General features: G+C 36.9%; 1 protein-coding gene across 2 annotated transcripts in view; it reads left to right on the plus strand.

The window, feature by feature from the left end:
* The window catches only part of MLIP (muscular LMNA interacting protein), a 245,615-nt gene that overhangs the window by 91,152 nt on the left and 132,856 nt on the right, over window positions 1–21,607 (plus strand). Inside the window, exons 1-3 of one of the 2 annotated variants that reach the window (XM_002817019.5) lie at window positions 2,658–2,753; window positions 12,634–12,789; window positions 15,360–15,752. In XM_002817019.5, coding sequence (XP_002817065.3) covers window positions 2,658–2,753; window positions 12,634–12,789; window positions 15,360–15,752 — 645 coding nt within the window. Of the gene's footprint in view, window positions 1–2,657; window positions 2,754–12,633; window positions 12,790–15,359; window positions 15,753–21,607 lie in introns of those variants that run through there. The other variant, XM_024248555.3, reaches the window with a different exon arrangement.

Consider the following 21,607-nt stretch of genomic DNA (forward strand, 5'->3'; position numbering starts at 1 on the left):
AATGCCTCAAGAAAGAATCTGAGCAGGGAAGAGTAGAGGCTGAAGTATTTTCTCTTCTAAATCTGATTATGCCAACTTGCATAAATATTGCTTTATGTTTGTGGGAGGGAATGAGAGAAAGAAAAGATCAGAGAGGAAAGGACAGAATGAGACATAGGAAAAGAGTTTCATAGCGTTTGAATCCACTTGAAATAAACTGATTAACTGCTGACAAAAATCTGGACTGTCACTTCTTGGGGAATCACACTAGAACTTTGGGATAAGAGTGATCTCTAAGATGTATTGATACTACCCTTTGGTGTTTTGATTTATATATGTAATTTTATGTCTTCATATATATATATGTCTTTATATATATAAATCAAAACACCAAAGGGTAGTATCAATAAATACATATATATTTACATACATATATATTCATATATGTATATATATGAATATTTCCATTTCTGTTCTTCACTGAATAAAGCTAAAACATCTTAATTCAAGACCTTTGATGACCTAGATTTAACCTACTTTTTTTGTCTTACTTGCCTTTATTCTCATTTATGTTATTTATCAAACTAGAAAACAACAATACCCACAGGAGTAACGTGTATTAAGAATCTGCCTGGCACAGAGCTAAGAATCTGTGGAAATCTTACATGCTGAATTTAATTGTAATCCTCACAAGAACTCTGTGAAATAAGAGCTATTCTCATCCACATTTCACAGGTGAGAGGACTGAGCCTTTAAAAAGTTCAGTAACTTGTCTGAGGGCCCACAGCCAGTGGATGATGTGGCTCCAGGGTCCTATGCTTTATGACTTACTGTTCTTGCTGTCCTGATAGGTGCCTTCAATCCAGCCCTCTCTCTGCTTGAAATAAGTGCTATTCCATCCTACCTTCATAGGCTCCCTTTCCCCATCCTTCTAAGTGCAGCCCGAATGCCACCATCTTGAATTACTGCCCTCCAGGTGGCTGTAACATCACTCTCTGAAATTCCTCTGTCTTTGCTACTCAAAGTATAACACACCAGCAGCAGATCTGGGGTGTGGCTCCCAGGGCATCTCCTAGGAGCTTCTTGGAAATGCAGAATCTGAGGCCACATCTCAGATCTCCACACTTAGAAAGTGCATTTTAATAGTTTAAGAAGAACTGCAGTATAGGGCTTTTTATTTATTTATTTATTTTTTTTGAGACAGAGTCCCGCTCTGTCACCCAGGCTGTAGTGCAGTGGCGCGATTTTGGCTCACTGCAAGCTCCGCCTCCCAGATTCACGCCATTCTCCTGCCTCAGCCTCCCGACTAGCTGGGATTACAGGTGTCCTCCACAACACCCAGCTAATTTTTTGTATTTTTTAGTAGAGACGGGGTTTCACCATATAAGCCAGGATGGTCTCGATCTCCTGACCTTGTGATCCGCCCGCCTCGGCCTCCCAAAGTGCTGGGATTACAGGCTTGAGCCACCGCGCCTGGCCAGTATAGGGCTTTTTCTTGTTTTCTTTTTTCACTTTGTATCTCTGTTATTTGTTTACCTGTTTTATATTCTCAAACCATTAGCTTTTTGAGGGCAAGAGGCAATTATATTCTCTTTTGAGTATCCATAAATATGTGTAAAATAGAAGAAGGCTCATAGTTTTTTTTAATAACACGGCACTTATATTCAGAAATTTAGATCATATTCTAGGTCTGTGTTGTTTGGAATAGTTTCTCCCACTGTGCTAATAGAATCACTTATAGCAATTATTACACTCATTATGTTTCCATAATCTCAGGCTTTTGATAACATCGAAAATGTGAAGAGGCATAATCTAGGTTTCTAAAATAGTAATTCCTTCCCATAGCCTTTGATCTATATCTAGTCCTTTGGATACAACATTTTTCACTGCCAAAGCACAAATGTAGATATTACAGATTTGGAGAAAAATCAATACTTAGAAAATAGAAATACTGAAAGCTGAAGACTCCAATCAATTTCACGTATGAAGTTTTAAGGTTTGTCTGCAGTCAGGATTCTCACTGTCTTCCAGGAACCTTGGAATGGAATTTTGTTTTGACAAGGATTTGATTCCAAGCTTTATTTTAGAGGTGATTTTGTTAATAACATAACTTCAGTCACTACAGATGCTCCTGTATTGTTGCTTACAATTTATATACTAAAGATAAAGTTACTGATATTTTGAAATAACTGTGTGTTTTCTAGTTCTTTATTTAGACACAGTGTTGCCATGTATTTATACCTCTAAATGTTCTCTATGAGCGTGACCAACTGATTATTGAGATTGGCAGATGCTAGTGCCCTTCAATCAGCTTCTCATTGCTGCACAATCTGGCTTTTCTCTTCTTTTCACAGAATATATAATTGGAATACATGCATGAAAAGAAAAGAGGGCAAACACATATCAGTGGCTTTTTTTCTTTTTCTTTTTTTTTTTTTTCACTTCTACTGATTCCATTTCAGCAGTTAGTATGACCTCTCATGATGTTCCAAATCTAAATATTGTCAAAACAGAAATCTACTCTTCGGAGCTGACACAATTCCTCAATTTTGGAATGACTCTGCTTTACCTCTTTTTAGAATTTCTTCTTTCTGCATGAGTGTGTGTGTGTTGTTTTAGTATGAGGCTCCCTTCCCACCTCAGTCATTGGTTTGCTCGCTCCCTTATGTGATGAATCAATGCTTTCAGAACAGGGGCTTCTGAGTGACTGCGGGAACAATTACTTCCAAATGACCTCGTGCATCTTATCAGGGAGCATTCAGACCACACCCCAGGTAAAAGGAAGTCTTCGCTTAATGCTTTCAGTAACTTTTAAAAGCAATGTACGGTGCTGGTGGTATTTGCTGCAAGGATGTGAGGGAGAGCTGCCCAGTGAAGATAAATTTGTATGTATATTGAAATGAAATGCTATCTTCACTTAGAGAAAAGGGCGAGCTGATAAAGACAAAACTGCTCATTGGGCAAAGAAAATGCTCAGGATTGCCCTTGGCACAGTGATAATGCTAAGACACCCTGTAATGCCTTAACAGGAGGCTAGAGGCCATCTGCGAGTGTGGGTGTCAACATCTGAAGGAAGGGAACTTTTAGGGAAATATAAGAAAGGAAGGCATTACAGCCCAAAACTGAGCAAAGGAGCTGTTAGCCTGCGTGGCATGCGGGAAAACAGTTTCTCAAATTATTAGGCTATCCGGTGAGAAGATGATGTTCTTAGAGATTCTGAGCATTTCAAAGTGTATTTGGAAAAAGATTTTAATCCTTTTATCTCATATTTCTATGCCTAAAATAGTTTCCCAAGGATAGAAACTAAGATATTTAAATAACATTGACAACTGAAAGTGTTAATTGGCAATTAACAAGTGCAATGCTGTTAACATGCATTTGTTGCTGCTTTGTGTGGAAAATGATTTTTCATCACCATAGCAATTCATTCTTAGGCTACATTGGAACTTAGCCACAGTATGCAGTAAACAGCAAATATTTTTTTGTTCTCTCCTAAACAAGGGATTAAATAGTCTACTGGCTAACATGTGGCTCTTTATCTGAATGTTGCATTGCATAGTTAGTGTAATTTCAAATTCTTTTCCAACTGAAATTCCTTGCAAATGAGTATTAGATCCTTGGTAAGTTAAGGATGCTAGGTAAAGGCGGTGAAAGGAGCTAATATTGTACTGTTAGCTTAAAAGCGAATACCAAATGATTGCCTTTTTTGTGATTATTCTTCTGAAGATATGTATGTGGACAGGAATTTATCTCTGATCTCGTTATTCTCCAACAGTGACCCAGGAAGATGAATAAGTCTTTAGTTTTATTAGATTTCCTGTTTCTGTGTTTTCTGGAATAACATCACGTATTGGTTCAACTAAAATAAAAAAAAATTGTTTCCCTACACTGGTGAGGAAATTTTATGTAGGATATAGATGTTTCTTTAGGAAAATATAACAATAAATTAGAAAGAAATAGGTTTTCTTCTTTTCAGTTGCCTCTATTGTCAGCATGTGGTTATGTTTAGAAATTTTTTAGACAGTACTGTTGTAAAAGCATACCTTATTCATTGAAGCATCAGTTTTCGTTCATACTTTGTTTCTACTTTATTCACTGAAAGTTATACCTGTCAATTTTTAAAAAGTTCATAGCATGTGACATACCAGTTGTGGAGCTGTATTTGTATCTTAGGTACTTAAGTAGCGTTGAATTACACAAACTGTGCAAGGTGTGTGAAGAAGTAAATTTTTGTCATTATATACGCTTTAGAAGGTAAAGCTACTTACTGCTTATAATGGTTATATGTATTTTGTAACCATGGGGTTATATATAATGAGGTCTTTCATATATTATTTTTAAAATTTTATTTGGATGGAACATAAGATAGACCTATAGTCATGACATGGCAAGATAAGGGAAGGCCTAGTTACAGAACCTGGGGACAAAGTTGCAATTTCACCTCTTTACTCCTAAAGGATTATCTTTATTTATTTCCTACTCAAATGAAATTATGGGATGGATTATTTGAACTACTTCAGTAATTTCCTTGCCAAAACCACTCTCCTTTCTATCATGATATCGATGAGATTAGTCATGTGATGAAACTGCCCTAGAAGATAATACATCTAGAAAGTCTGTTGTATTACGTATTGTTGATAGACAAGTGAGCTCCTTAAATCTCACAAGGGATCTAGTGTTCCTTCCTACAAAATAAAGCACTGATTTATTACTTTTTGATGATAAGGTGTCACCCAGGAATTTTGACATGGCTACAATGAGGAAATAATGACACATATCTTTAAAGGCAAAAAGAATATTGAAAATTAAAAGTTTTTAAAACCCTGTCAACATTCTTGTCTCACAGTTCCTTGATCTTCACAAGCTCAGTGCCCTTCCTTTCGTATACTCAGTCTTAATGCCAAAGCCTGGAATTTAGAATCATCTGGAATTATCATACTTCTAATTATTAAATTAATAAACTCTCATATCATATTATGACCCCATCCATTCTCTCAAACAGTCGTCATTCTATCAACTCTGTTTCCTGAGCACAGAGACCTCTAGTTCCTTCAACTTGAGGGTTCTTCCTCCTTACCTATACAAACTGAACTCCATGGTCAATCATTTGCTCTATTCTCACCAGTACCCTTAATTTCCTTATACTTGCCACGTCCTGCCAAAACCAGCAAAGCATTCCTTTAGAGACTATCAAACAGCCTAGCAAATTGCCTCACTGTTCCTGGATTTATATTTGGACTGGATCCTCAGTGTAGACTGTGAGAAATTTTGTTTCTGGTCAGCCCTCTTTCCCACTACCGTCAGTGATGTTTCAGCCTTTTAAAATCTTCCTTAAAACTCCCAGGCCACCTTGGCTAGTTCTTCCTCAGCTGGTGGATCACTCAATGTTAGAGTCTGTAGGGTTCAGCCTTAAGCCTCTTCTTTTTCTATTTATGTTTACATCTTTATTGATCTCATCTAGTCTCCTGGTTTTAAATATCATCTATGGGTTAACAACCCTAGTAATTTTATCCCCAGCACAGAATTTCCTGTAAACTTGACTCACATACTCACATTTCCACTTGGATGTATATTGGGCACACAAAATTTGATCTTTATTCTCAAACCAGCTTCAACTATTGTCTTCCCCATTTCAGTGAATAATATCTCATTTCTTGCAGTTATTCAGTTCAAAATTTTTCTACCCATCTTGATTTTTGTGTATCTCTCATATTCCACCTCCAATTTTTCAACAAATTTTAAGTTCTTTCTTTAAAATGTAGCCAGAATCTTAACACTTCTTAGCACTATTACTGCAGCAAACTGCATTCAACTCATCAGTTTTTCTCCTATGGGTTCTTGCAATAGACTTATAGCAAGTCTTCGTAGCATTTATGAAAATAGTACTACGTATGTTGTGTATTTATTTATCTACTGTCTGTTTCCCTCCACTAGAATATAAACTCCATGAGGGTAGGGATTTTTGTTCACTGTTATGACACCAACCCCTAGAATAGTGCCTAGCATTTAGTAGGCATTTAATAAGACCTCATTGAATAAATGAAAGTAAGTAGAAGGCAAAGTATTAAAGTGAGGGTTGGTTTTACTAGGAGCATAGTAGTAGGACTGAAGGCCATAAAAAAGGGCAGAGATGCAGATGTGTGAATAAATGTGGTGTTGGGGGCCTTGACAATTCTTTTCTGATTGCTTCCATTGTCTTAACGAAATAGGAAACAAAGTCATCAGCTCCAAGTGAGAATGTGGGAGAGATGTTAGAGGTTTGAAGAAAGGGGAAAAAGTGTGAAAGAGTTTTCTAGGCCAGTGGAAGAGTGAATGGGCTATGGAAGTACAGTACAATTGTTGGGCAGCATTGAAAAGCCTTCTTGAGGCTCAGAGTGGTAAATATGAAGTGAGACCAGTAGGTGTGGTTGTGTGGTTTCCCCCAGGCATGTTTACCTTCCTGGTGCAGAAATAGAGTAGGTAGGGGGTTAGATTTAGTGAGGGCTGTAATGTACTCAAACAGGATGATGATATAAAGGAGGACAAGGGATTTGAGGGGTATCCAAAAGAGTAACTGTGGTCAACTTGGTTTTTGAAGCTGGTTAAGAAGACAAATGTAGGAAAATAATGGTGGAAGAATCAGTAGATTTAAATCATGGTGGAGTTAAAAAATATTAGAGTTGGACTACTAAGGGGATGGTATGGAGAGATAAAAAGTGATGGTCAGAGAATGAAGAAACAAATTACGGAAGGTTTGCAGCTATTGGGCTAGGCTAGGGATGTAAGAGGCAAGGAAGAATAGAGGTCAAAGAAATACAATATTATAAAAATTACCCATTGGGATATAATACTGGGTATTATACAAAGCATTGGGTTAAGAAGAGTGGCATTGAACTAGAAACTGAATCTTTAAGGAAAGAAGCATTTAATACGGGTGTGGGAAGATGACTGCAACTAATAGAGATTGTGAAGGGTATAGACTGATGACATGAGATTCAAAGCCAGAAGTTTTTAGACAAGAAAGAAGAATAGTCTGGAAGCAGTAAAGATAAGCAAGGAGGACACCTATTTTACTTACAGGCCCAGTGGTGCAGGAGTGTGAGAGAAAACATTTATCATTGAAATAGAGTCCTTCAGAGAGAACCATGTTTTAGTTATAACTAGAAAGTGAAGGGAGTATTTTGAAAATAAGATACAGATATGTAGGTTTTTTTAATTGCTCACTGAATTCCAGAAGGTATACAGTGAAAAGGTTTTGAGAGTTGGAGCAGGGTGCAAGATGGGAACAAAACTAGGAATGTGCATAGCAAACACTAATGGAGGGATGATACAGAGCCTAGGATTTATCATGGGCACTGACATGAACTGGGTTAAAAGGCATGCTCATAAGGTCATAAGGTCTGAGCAGTTCAAGGCATAGAAAGGTGGCAGGGATTGAAGGGAGAGGGAGTGAGAGACTTGCCAGGGCATGCCATATTTCTTCTGATGGGAATGGAGGTGGCAGGGCAGTGTTACTCTGACAAGAAGGGACTGATTTTATCATGAAAATTAATTATATCAAGAGTGATTGCTCCATAAAGAATTGGTTTTTGGAAAGATAAATTTGACAAATCTTTAGACAAATAAATAGAATCAGAGAATAAAAGGGAGACATTATAATTTATACCACAGAAATACAAAGTATCATAGAACACTACTGTAAATAATTATATACCAACAAATTGGATAAGCTTCCAGAAATGGATAAACTCTTGGACACATACAACCTACTGAGAATGAATTATGAAGAATAGAAAATCTGAACAGAACAGTCATGAGTAAGAAAGTTGAATCAGCAATAAAATATCTCTCACTGAAGAAAGGCCCGGACCTGATGGCTTCACTGCTGAATCCTACCAAACATTTAAAGAAGAACTAAGACCAATTCTCCTCTAACTATTCCAAAAATATTAAGGAGGAAGGAATACTTCCAACCTCATTCTATGAGACTAGCATTACCCTGATGCCAAAACCAGACAACAACACAACAAGAAAAGAAAGCTACAGGCCAATATTCCTGATGAACATATGTGCAAAAATTTCAATGAAGTGCTAGTAAACTGAATTCAAGAGCACATTAAAAAGATTATTTACCAAGATCAAGTGGGATTTATCTCAGGGAAGCAAGGATGGTTCAACAAAATATGCAAATCCATAAATCTGATACATCACATTAACTGAATTAAAAACATAAAATGTATGATTATTTCAATAGATGCAGAAAAGCATTTGACAAAATTTAACATTCCTTCATGATAAAAACTCTCAACAAATTAGGTATAGACAGAATGTACCTCAACATGATAAAGGCCCTATGTGACAAATCCATAGCTAACATATTGAATGGGGAAAAGCTGAAAGGTTTTACTGTAAGATTGGAAAAAAGACAAGGATGCCACTCTATTTCTGTCTTTTTTTTTTTTTTTTTTTTTTTTGAGATGGAGTCTGGCTCTGTCACCCAGGCTGGAGTGCAGTGGCCGGTCTAGGCTCACCGCAACCTCTGCCTCCCAGGTTCATGCCATTCTCCTGCCTCAGCCTCCCAAGTAGCTGGGACTACAGGCACCCGCCACCACGCCTGGCTAATTTTTTGTATTTTTAGTAGAGAAGGGGTTTCACCATGTTAGCCAGGATAGTCTCAATCTCCTGACCTTGTGATCCACCCACCTCGGCCTCCCAAAGTGCTGGGATTACAGGCGTGAGCCACCGTGCCCGGCCCACTCTCACTATTGCTATTCCTCCTAGGACTGGAAGTCCTAGCCAGAGCAATTAGGCAAAAGAAAGAGATAAAAGGCATCCAATTTGGAAAGGAAGCATTTAAATTGACCTTGTTTGCAGATGACAGGATCTTATATATAAAAAATTTTAGGGCCGGGTACGGTGGCTCACGCCTGTAATCTCAGCACTTTGGGAGGCCGAGATGGGCAGATCACGAGATCAGGAGATCGACACCATCCTGGCTAACACGGTGAAACACCGTCTCTACTAAAAATACAAAAAATTAGCCGGGCATGATGGTGGGCGCCTGTAGTCCAGCTACTCGAGAAGCTGAGGCAGGAGAATGGCATGAACCCGGGAGGTGGAGCTTGCAGTGAGCCGAGATCGTGCCACTGCACTCTAGCCTGGGTGACAGAATGAGACTCCGTCTCAAAACAACAACAACAACAACAACAACAACAACAAAAATCATTGATGAAAGAAATTGAGAAAGGCACAAATAAATGGAAAGATATACTGTGTTCATGAATTGGAAGAATAAGTGTTGTTAAAATGTCTCTAACACCCAAAGTGATCTACAGATTCAATGCAACTCCTATCAAAATACCAATGACATTCTTCACAGAATTAAAACATAATAAAATTCTTATGGAACTACACAAGAGCCTGAATAACCAAAGCAATTTGAGCAACAAGAACAAAGCTGGAGGGATCACACTGCCTGAATTCACAGTATACTACTACAAAGCTATAGTAACCAAAATAGCATGATGCTGGCATAAAAACTAACACATGGACCAATGGAACTGAGAGTTCCAGCTGAGAGTCCAGAAATAAATCCACACACTTACAGCCAACTGATGTTTGATAAAAGTGCCAAGAACACACAATGGGGAAAAGTCAGCCTCTTCAATAAGTGGTATTGGGAAAATGGATATCCACATACAGAAGAATGAAACTGGACCTCTGTCTTTAACCATATACAAAACGTTTTAAAGACTTAAATGTAAGACCAGAAACTATGAAACTGCTAGAAGAAAACATAGCGGGAAAGTTCTATGACATTTGTCTGTGCAATAATTTTTTGGATATGACTTCAAAAGTATAGGCAAAAAAAGCAAAAATAGATAAATAGGATTTTAGCGAACTAAAAAGCTTCTGTACAGCAAGGGAAACAATCAACAGAGTGAGGAGACAACCTACAGAATGGGAAAAAATATTTGTAAATTATACATCTGATAAAGGGTTAGTAACCAAAAAATATTAAAAAAAACCTCAAACAACTCAATAGCAAGACAACAATCCAATTAAAAAATGGGCAATACATCTGAATAGACATCTCTCAAAAGAAGACACACAAATGGCCAACAGGTATATGACCAATAGGTATGAATGAAAATGATGCTCATAACGAAAAAGATGCTCATTGTTGCTAATCATCAGGAAAATGCCAGTGAAAACAGTGAGATATTACCTCCCTCCTGTTAGAATGGCTATTATCAGAAAAACAAAGCATAAGTGTTGGTGAGAATGTAAAAAAAGGGAACACTTACACACAGTTAGTGAGAGTGTTCATTGGTACATTCATTGTGGAAATGGTACGGAGGTTCCTCAAAATATTAAAAATACAACTACCATATGATCTAGCAATCCCATTACTGGGCATATAGCCAAACGAAATAAAATAAGTATATGGAAGAGATATCTGCACTCTTATGTTATTACAGCAGTATCCACAGTAACTAAGATATAGAATTAAACTAGGTTTCTATCAATAGATGAATGGATAGAGAAAATGTAGTACATATACACAATGGAATACTATTCAGCTATGAAAAGAATGGAATTCTGTCATTTGCAACAACACAGATGAACATGGAGGATGTTATGTTAAGTGGAATAAGCCAGTTATAGAAAGACAAATACTGCATGATCTCACTCATATGTAGAATTTTAAAAAGTTGATCTAATAGAAGTAAAGAGTAAAATAGTGGTTACCAGAGGCTGTGGTCGGTAGGAGGGAGGGGACTTGAGGAGATGTTGGTCAAAATATATATAATTACAGTTAGATAGAAGAAATAAGTTCACAAGATCTATTGTGACTTATAGTTAATGGTGACTATAGTTAATGACAGTATATTGTATTCTTGAAAAATGCAAAGATAATAGATGTTAAGTGTTCTCACCAAAAAAATGATAATTACGTGAGGAACTGTATTTGTTAATTAACTAGATTTAACTATTCCAAAAGTATATATATTTCAAAACATCATGTTGTACGTGATAAATACATAGTTTTATCTACAACAAAAATGGTTCTCATCACCTTCCCACTCTTTCCATTTCCAACACTTTACCACGTTTGTGAGCTCTTCTACATCTTAGTCTATTTTCTCCAGTCTCAAAGGAAAGCATGTTCATTTCGTTGTTGCTGTAACTTATTTCACCTGCTTCCTTCAGGGTTTTGCTCCCCTTTCCTTCTCTACTCTCACCCATTCCCTAGTATATAGATATGTTCAAGTTTATTATAGGACAAACAAAAGCACCCTGTTGACTCTAATTTGCTCTCTAATTACTCTCAACCTCTCTTTTTACTTCTCATGCAAACTTCTTAAAAGAGAAATCTACAGTACTATCTTCTCTTTCTCCCTTTCCATTTAGTCCTCAACTTATGCTGTTGGCTTTTTATTCTTGTGTCTAGGCTTGCGACTTCTTTTTTTTTTTGAGACGGGGTCTCGCTCTGTCGCCCAGGCTGGAGTGCAGTGGCCTGATCTCCGCTCACTGCAAGCTCCGCCTCCCGGGTTCACGCCATTCTCCTGCCTCAGCCTCCCTAGTAGCTGGGACTACAGGCGCCTGCCACCATGCCCGGCTCATTTTTTTGTATTTTTAATAGAGACGGGGTTTCACCATGTTAGCCAGGCTGGTTTCAAACCCCTGATCTCAGGTGATCTGCCCACCTCGGCCTCCCAAAGTGCTGGGATTACAGGCGTGAGCCACCGCGCCCGGCTGGCTTGTGACTTTTAAAACTAGATTTTATCTATCTACAATTCTAATACGACTATGTCATTTTTCAATCAACAATGTTAACGGAACAAAGTCCAAGCCTGATACACTCTCCACTGCTGCTACTTTCCGTGCTTCCACTCATCTCCTTTTCTCAGCTTGGGATCTCCCTAGCCTCCTTTTCACCTGGACTTAAATTTCAGGTGCTACCTATTATGACGCTTCATGGGTTGGGTAGGCACCCTTCATCACTGTTCTCTTAGTAGTCTGTGCTTATCTTTTTTCTGCTTGTGAGTAGCCTACTGACTGTTTCCTGTTTACCGTTGTTTTCCTACCTCCTGAGTACCTGTCACACAGCAAATACTTCATACAATTATTTTTGAAAAAGTGAAGAATAAATGAAGGAGAAGGTATATCTTTAAGAGTAGCATTGGTATTCTGATAGGCATACTTTCAACTTTAAATTTGTATTTTGGCATTCTTGTTAACGGTAAATGTGGGAATTTTCTTGCATGCTTACTGATTATGAGTTAATAAATTGAACCTGCTAACCCAGGGTTAGATGGATGAAAGCCAGTTTTGAAACAGAACAGATGATGAGTTTGTGATGACCTCACTGAGGCAGAAATGCTCTATGAGATTCCAGCTGATCAGCTTGCCAACCTGCTGTTTTATGCCATCCCCTACAACAGGATCTTCCCTGGGTGGTATTGTTTTCTCCGGCAAATAGTATCATAAAAAAGATTCTGATTCATTATGACTATTTTTATAGGTGTTTACTTTGGCAGCCATATACATGATCACAGGACAATAGGCAATTCATCAAAATAAATGAGATAAATATCATGTCATATGGAGAATAAAGTCAAGATAAACCTTTGACAAGGCTGAAAGTCTAATTAACTACATGTCTCATAGGTCTCTGCTGGTGGTTCTGAAGCCAAACCTCTGATCTTCACATTTGTCCCCACTGTCAGAAGACTACCAACCCATACTCAGTTGGCTGACACCTCTAAATTCCTTGTTAAAATTCCAGAAGAATCAAGTGATAAGAGTCCAGAAACTGTAAATAGGGTAGGATTATTTTTATTCTTTTTTTATTTCAAACAATTATATTAAATTTTCGATAATGATGCCTTGGAAATTTGTATATATTTCCTGTGCTTAAATTAAGGTAACTGTGACTCTAAGTTTGACTAAAAATATAATAATGCAACAGAAGCATAAATGTTATCAAATTGCATGTTCTCTCTAACGCATTATCTTCAATTTTTTTCAGTTTGACATCCTATTGTTTGCTATTGACATGACAAATTCTGCCTCCTGGCACCTTCTCTTAAATGTTTCTTAAGAAAATAAAAACAAAATTTAAAAATGTTTAAATTTATCTCAAAAGAAAATATAAGACAAAACAGTGAGATATTATTATTTACAGGTAATGAATTAGCAACATTAAAAAATGTAATACCTGATGTTGGGAAAGTTGTGGAAATATTGGCATGCTTACACTTTGCTGCTGGTTTTGTAAATTTATACAATTTTGGTGGAAATACTTTATCTATAGTTATAAAACTGTTTATAACCTTTCAATAATCTAACTCTTTGAAAAGTATCCCAAGGAAATATTACAAAAGAAGAAAAATGTTATGTAGGAAAATAATTAGGGAAAAATAAAAAAAGCCTAATATCTAACAATCAGAAAAATTAAGAATATAATAGTACATCACTTTGACAAAGTTATACTGATGGTAATTAGATAATTCCATGGAAAATGTTAACCTTACAATATTAGGTGATATAATACTGTGTTCATATCTTGATTGTACCTATCTAAAATGAGACCAAGATGGGAAGTGAAATTAAACAAATTTAAAAAACTTGAAAATAACTTGTGTTAGAATAACAAAATTTTGAGTAAAAATGTTTTTCTCTTTAAAATGTGTTTTAACATTGCTTACTTATAAATAAAATGAGATTAGGGCAACTTTGTGTTATTCTTGACACAATTAGAAAGGGGTAAAATAATCAGATTCACCTTGTCTACAAGAAAACATCTTATCTAGAAAGTAGTAATATTTCCATGATCCTGGGGTTTTCAATGCTGCTATCTTATTTCAAAAACTAATGGGGCCATGAATACTATATATGGCACTTCTAGATAGTTTCTTTCCTACAGCACTCATTTACATAATATTAATGAGATCCTTTGTAATTAGGCCTTATGAGTGGTGTGAGACTGTAGCTACAGAAACCAACCTTGGTTGCAAGCCTCCAGAGCTTCCTAAGATGATAATATTTATCTGCTGATTGCAATGATATATATACAACCACATGTTTAAAAGATTTTTCACTCTATCTCTTAGACAGTTCAACATTAAAATAGTGTAATTCCTCATTCATTTATATTCTTAGCAACTGTTTACTGAACGTATGTTATTCTCTTGGTGATTGGATTCCAACTGAATAAAGACAATTCATATAGCTTACTTGTTATTGGGAATGCAGGCAATGAAAAAAATGAAAAAAGTATGTAATAAAATCCATGTAGTGATAAATACAATGAAAACAATATCAGAGTAAATAGGGAAAGATGGGCAGAGAAATTTTAATCAGAGGCAATTTGTGTTTTATCCTGACTATATCCTCATTATCAGCTGAATAATGTGGGATGGGTGTATAAAATCAACTTTTTAGTTATATTTAATCAGTGATTTGACTTCTGTCTTCATACATACAATACATGCACACACAGGACACATTAAATTGACCACCAGAGTTGAAATTGTTAGCTTATTTTCATTTAGTGGCTTAACTTTCTATTTTGAAATAATTTTAGCCTTACAGAAAAGCTACAGAGAAAAGAATAATAGTAACCACAGTGTAATTATAAAAATAAGAAAATTGACATTGGGTCTTTTAAACACAATCTTAGTATACATGGCTGTCATAGTTTTAGAAAAAGAAGTTTGGTAGCTTGATAAAGCTATCCTGATCCTGGTCTCGTAAACATATGTATTCACAGAAAATTGGATGGGAAAAGACTGAGAATTACAAATCCAAAATAAAACAGTGAAAGATGCTTTGTACTAAAAATATCTACATCTTCTTTTTTGGTGTTCTATTTGTGAGTTCTCCCTAATTAACTTAGATTGTTTTGTCTGACTATGCATTTTGCCCAATTTTATTTTTCCTTTCAGATTTTTAGAGAGATTTTGTATTATTTTAGAACCTTTCAATGGGGATTTCCTTCCTCTCTTGGCTTTTAAAGGATATACAGGTTGCTTCACCATGAACTAAACCCTTGCCCAATCCCCATTTGTTTCACAAAATGTCTTCACAGAAAACATTGCTCTCTCCTTCTCTCGCTTTAAAATGTCGTATCATGACTTACTTGAAAACAGTTAGGTTTCCTTGTTGATGTTGATTACTACCCCAAAATTGTTTGGGCTTAGACCAGGAAAAACAGGTGGGCTAGTGGGCTAGTAAAAATAAACTGCTAACTTCAACCCAATCTCTTTCTTATGTCAACCTAATTTAATATATTTTTGAAAATATAAGGAGGTTAAGCTTTTCAGTGTACATGCCAAAAAGGAAGCATTTATTAAACTAACGTCAATGCTTTTATCTCTCTACATCTATTACAGTCTAAATCCAATGACTACTTGACCTTGAATGCTGGGAGCCAACAAGAGACAGACCAAGCGACATTGACTTGTCCTTCAGAAGTCAGTGGAACGATTTTACAAGAAAGAGAATTTGAAGCAAACAAACTTCAAGGAATGCAGCAAAGTGACCTCTTCAAAGCTGAATATGTCCTTATTGTGGACTCTGAAGGGGAAGATGAGGCTACAAGCAGAAAAGTTGAACAAGGCCCCCCAGGGGGGATTGGCACCGCAGCTGTCCGGCCCAAGTCTCTAGCAATCTCTTCCAGTCTGGTCTCTGATGTAGTGCGTCCCAAAACACAGGGGACTGATCTCAAGACCTCATCACATCCTGAAATGCTTCATGGGATGGCCCCTCAGCAAAAGCATGGGCAGGTAGGTTTTGTGTTCCTGCTGTCCATAAGGAAAAAAAAAAGTGTTTATGCACCCTTTGTCTTGGGCGGTCTGCAAAGGCCATCCTGTTTAAGGCAGACAAAACTTTCAAAGAAAAATATATTTAAAAAAACATTATCTCAGGATAATAAATCATCATAGTGTAAACATAGATAATACATCTATAAGATAAAAAGGATTAAGCAATTATGCTGTGAATTGGCTGAAGAGAAAATGTAAAACATTTAGCTGGAGTAAATTTGGGAGAATACTACCTCTTTCCTTTAAATAATTCTTGGAGAAGGTTGATATGAGGAGTTTCTTTAGTCAAGAGAGTGTGCTTGGTGAGCTGGGTCCATCAAGAAGCATATTTCAGACGTAAGAAAGATCTAGTGAAAAGATGGTAATTGGACATTAGAGGTAGACCCATTGATTTTAAATTAGTAAAACACTAGTAAAAGGATAAGCTAGGAAATAAGAGTAAGAAAAATAATATTCCTCTGTGTGTCCTAAGGAAAACATCTTTTGTGGTCCTGGAAGCCACCAGGGTGGGGCTGACCTCAGTGAGAGGGGGAAAATATACAACCCCAAAACTTAGTGGCAAGATTGAATGGTTCTTTTAAGGTAGAGAGAGTCTGGTACAATAGGAGAAGACCCACATCTGTGATGGCAGGAAAGAAAGGATGTGGACAAGGAGGCATTTTGAAGTTAAAAAATAGAATAATTTGCCATCGACTGGCTATTTGCTATAATGAAAATGTAAGGTGACTGATGAAGTGTAGTTAGAATGTTAGGAATGCAGACGCTGGCTTTGAGAGTAGGTAGTGGATGCAGAGCTCTAACTTCTTGACAATGACCACAAATTGTTACCCAGATGTCCCATTTAGGATCTAATAGACCAGGCATTTGCAATCAACCCAAAGTAGTTTAAAGGACATTTTTACTGGCGTGTTGGTCTTTTTGCGTTACTAGGACAGGACCGATGCAAAATGGTAGCATGAGCATTGGAGTTTTGGTGCCACACCATCTTTGTTTCTGTAGGCTTCACTGAGTTTCTGATGCTGCATTTCTATTATCTTCAAGCATCTAGTATCTTATGTTGTCTTCTGGTAGTAAAAGACACACACTGCGGTACTCACATTTTTACTGGACTAAAACATTTATTTCTTCTTGAAGTTCGTTCTTAGCTAGGTATTGGAACAAAATATTATAATCATATAATTAAATGTATTCCCAATATGCTGTGATAGGTTTAAACATTTCTTTCTTGCCTCAGAAAAGATAATGAAATAGTTGGAGATATAGAAATGTGGAAATTTCCATTGTTAGGGGAGGACAGCTTTAGGTGACTTCTTTGAGAAGAAAATGTATTGATAAAAAAATTAAGAAAGCGATTGTTGGGTCTTTGATTTACTCTTTTCTCCAACGGATAGTTTTCTCCCCTGAATTGGCCATTTATTTTTATTTGTGTGTGTTCAAATATACAGAAGTGAATCTAGAGACTGAATATGTCCTTTAAAATATTTTTTCCAAAAAAGGTTATTTAGGAGCAGGTTATAGTTCATGTTATTAGAGCTCTAAATAAAAAAGCAGAGCTCAACCTCATATATTAATTGTGGCTGAAGATTATGATTACCAGTAATGGTGGAATACTAGATCCCAAAGTGTTTGACCAATTACCAATTATTTGAACAATTACCATTGTTCTTGTTTCCATTTCCTATAATAATCCACTTGAGTGAACTGTAAGTCATCATGAAATAAAAATAAGATGACCATTGCCACAAGTGTAAACTAAGGAGAAATGACCAGAGCACCAAAGAAAGCAGTCTGGAAGTTTAATATAGTGAACTGTAATGTACAAAGTCTAAAAAAAAATTACACAATTGGGCTGCTTGATGCCAACAATATCGAATTTTCAATCAGAAATACAGTCAAGTAAGTAAATTTCTAGTCTACCTGGTGAAAATGAATCCATATATATAGAATTGTCTATAAGTTAGCTCTATTGGTTAGTCATTGATAAGCTATTCCTAAGAAATGTCTTCACTTCGTAGTCTGGCCTTTAACCTTTCCACGACCTAGCCTAGGTGTCTTTTTTCTATCTACATCTTTTACCTCTCTTCTTCAGCTCTCCTGAACAATCACCAAAGTACATACTTCATACCTTCCCATCTCTGAGCCCTTGATTCCTCTGGTCAAATGCTTCCTTCTTTCCCTAGCTCTTCTCCATTTTGACCTAGGCCACTTGATAATTTAAGCTCAGTTCAAGTAGCATCTGCTCTTAAAGATGTTCCCTTTGGAAAGGAGTTAGTCCTTGTTCATGTTTGTGATTTTCTTTATTATTTTATAGCTTTTAGTGGGGGAAAAAATCTCCATTATAATTCCTTTTCATTCTGTTGTAATAATTTACTTTTATCTTTCTTCCTCACTGGCTGAAAACTACATTAAGTCAAGTTCTGGTCTCTTGTTAATTTCTATATCCCTAGCACTTAATGCAGTGCCTTATATATAAAGGGGATTCAATAAGGTGAGTGAAAAAAATGAAATATTGAAAAGATGACATATCTTTTCACCTGTGAAGCCCTTGCTCAGATATTGACACCTTCATGAAGCTGTTTTGGTTCTCAGTGAAAGCAAACTCTCTCCCAACATTATTCTGATAGCTTTTTTTCTGTACCTATTTTATAAATATCATAGGCAGTACTATAGCTATTTAGATACATGTCTTATCTCCCCTAACAGATTGTAAAGTTTTTACAGGTAAAGCCCATGTTAAATTCAGTTTTATTAAACATTTTGTCCCCTACAGTGGTTAGCATATTATCAGGGACATAGTCAATATAAATATTGGGTTGAATGATAAACTCCCCAAGTGCTTCCTGAAGTGGCATGTTTAAGTAAAAGTATCTCACGTTAAAAAAAACACTCAATAATTTTAAAGCATGTCAAAAGTAAACATGTTATATAAAATAAGCCGTTGAATCAAAATCCTCTTAAATAAAATTCAGAAAAAAGAGACTTGAATGTTAATGTAAAAGTCTAAGAATTTTCTAGGGGTAGTATTAGAGTTACAGGAGAGGTGAATACACATACAACACAGTGATTCATCTGAAAGACCTATGATAAAGTTTGGAGCTAAGATAGTGACTGTGGGAATAGACAGAGAGCCTTATGAGGTAGAATTAGCTGAACTTGTTCATTGACAATATATGGGAAAAATTAAGCATGAATGAAGTTTATTACCTAGGAAATTGGATGAATGTTGGCATCATTAATTGAAGAATGAATAACAGGTCTTGGGTGGGGATGGGAAGAGATTAGACATCTGATGTTGAGTTTGAGATGCCTTGGTGGCACTATATGATGATATCTAGAAAGAAGTTGGAAGTATGAATCCTGGACACAGGAGAGAGAAGGGAGACTGGAGATATTTGCCACATAAGTTAAAGTGATGGGAATTCACTCAGGGAGAGAAGGTAAAAGTAAGAAGACAGGATTCAAGCCAGGAAACAGGAAAGTATAAAAGCACCTATGAAAAAAGAGAGCCAATGAGAAACCTAGGTGTCTTTTTCTATCTAAGAGGTGAACCAAAGAAGTCTGAGAGAGTGGTTTTATGCAGTGGAAGCTAATGAGACTTTCCAAAAAGGGGAGTCTATAGTGGAATATAAAACAAGGTAAAATAAAGTAGGACCCCTGAGTCCATTAAATCTTGAAATGAGGAGGTCATTTGGTGACCTTGGTGGGAACAGTGTGAGTGAGATTATGGGGACAGAAATCAGTTTGAGAAATGGATGGAGGTAAGGAAAGGGAGGTCATGCATTGGAGGGGTGATGTGGGAAAACCAAAATGAGATGGGCAATTTACTGGCTATGTTCCTCTGGGTGAGTTACTTGAAATCATAAACCTCAGTTTTCTCATTTGTAAAATGAGTTGATAATATATCAACCTTCCTTGTGAAGATTAAATGAGATAATACATGCAAAGTGCCTAGAATAGTGCCTGGCCAGTGGTAGGCTCTCAATAAATGATTTACTGTATCTAAGAAGTCTGAGATGGCAGCATGTTTTTTTTGGGGGGGGCACAAAGTAAGGAACACGTGGAGAAGGAGAGTTTCATACCTTTTTCAAATGTAGCTCAGAAGTAAGAACTGGGGAGAGGAACATGGAACATGAAAATAAGACCAAAAGAACTGACTGGGGCTAAATAATGGAGGTCCTGACATGAAATTCTGAGGAATTTGGACATTAGCATATATGTTTATTAAATAACTAGATTTCATGGATTCATAGAAAAGGGATTACAGTAAGTTATTTGGATGGGGCATTAGACATAGAAACCCTCCATATACCCCCAGGCCTCAACTTTATAATGAAATACCCTATTCATACCAGCATACTTATTACAACAGCCTTCATGTGTCTGTCTTACCCCACTAGATTCCTGAACCCCTTGAACTTGACAAAAAATATTTTTCTCACTTCTGCTTCCCATCACCTAATACAATGCCTGGAATACTGTGGGTGCTTAAAAAGTGTCTGATGAATGAATGAATAAATGAATGAATGATCCTCCTTTTCACATGATCCTGTGATATAAATAGAGAATAGACATTACCTAAACCCTCTTAGTGAGCATTCAAAGCTGAAAGAAAATAATAGAGCATGCAAGAGCACCCAGCACTCCTGCCTTAGAGTTAGTGCTGTTGCTCTTACTTAAGCAAATAATCTATAGCTTCTGACCCCAGAGATTTAGAGGTTGAAAACCTTGAAAGAAGCTGGGAGGTTAAAAGTTCATGTTGGATTCAGCTAACTGCTGGAGGACTAGCTTGGAATGCCAAAGTACTTGCTGAAACATGGCACATTTATATTAAGAAGCTGGGAGGTGAAGCGTTCATGGCCATCAGCTGGATGGCTCTTTGCATGCAGAACAGAGCCACCTGGGGCCTGACCATGCATGAATAGGTGAGAGGTGACTAAGTAGTAATTCAGATTCTACATGGGCCTTCTTGGTCATATAATTGTTTTGGGCAGTTGGGTAGGATTAAAAATTTAGAGGCCCTACATTCTTTTAGGCAATGGACAAATCCCTGACCAGGTGATTTTTTAAAAATAACTTTTCTCCAGTGATCTTCCCACTGCTACCTCTTCATTTCATTTCTTGCTTAGGGTGAGTACATGATTCCCTCTTTTTATCTTGTTACCTTTCATGGTGAATGAGACTAGATGCACTTAGGAGGATTTTTATGCATCAGTGAGAAGCTCCAGGCTCTGCTCTGATGCTGGCAGAATCCCTATAGTCCCTGAATGGTAGCTTGTTATTTCCTCTGGGTGGGTTAATTTGTACCATTAATCAGGTACAAAGGAAGAACATATCTGGAAAATCAAGTCGCTTTGACAATTCCAGCAGAAAGATGATGTAGGCTTTTAAGAAGAGAGTCTCCTGACTTGTTGATGTCAGAACTTAAGAACTTGTTGATGTCAGAACTTAAGAACTTGTTGATGTCAGAACTTGGCTGGGGAGGTAACGACTGAATCAGAGGTCAGAGGCAATGTTCTCCACCGCCTGCCCATCCTCACTGCCCAGAGTCTAGAGCAGAATAAGAGGGGGCAATTGCTGAGGGAGGGGATCAGACCCTCTTCAAGGAGAAACTATGTTTCCGCTTCTGCATCCTTCTGTTCCTTCATCTACTAGACATTTTGTTTATTTATTTTTTATTCCTGTATGAAGGTAGTAGGCTAGGCACTAGACACTAGGGGTACATAGATATATGATCTGCCTTTAAGGATAAAAAGTATATGTGCATGCTCAGAAAAAAGTGTATTAGGTTGCATGCTCAGAAAACAGTGGGAAGCCTA

Source organism: Pongo abelii, chromosome 5 (genome assembly GCF_028885655.2).
Source record: "Pongo abelii isolate AG06213 chromosome 5, NHGRI_mPonAbe1-v2.0_pri, whole genome shotgun sequence".
Classification (NCBI taxonomy): Eukaryota; Metazoa; Chordata; class Mammalia; order Primates; family Hominidae; genus Pongo; species Pongo abelii.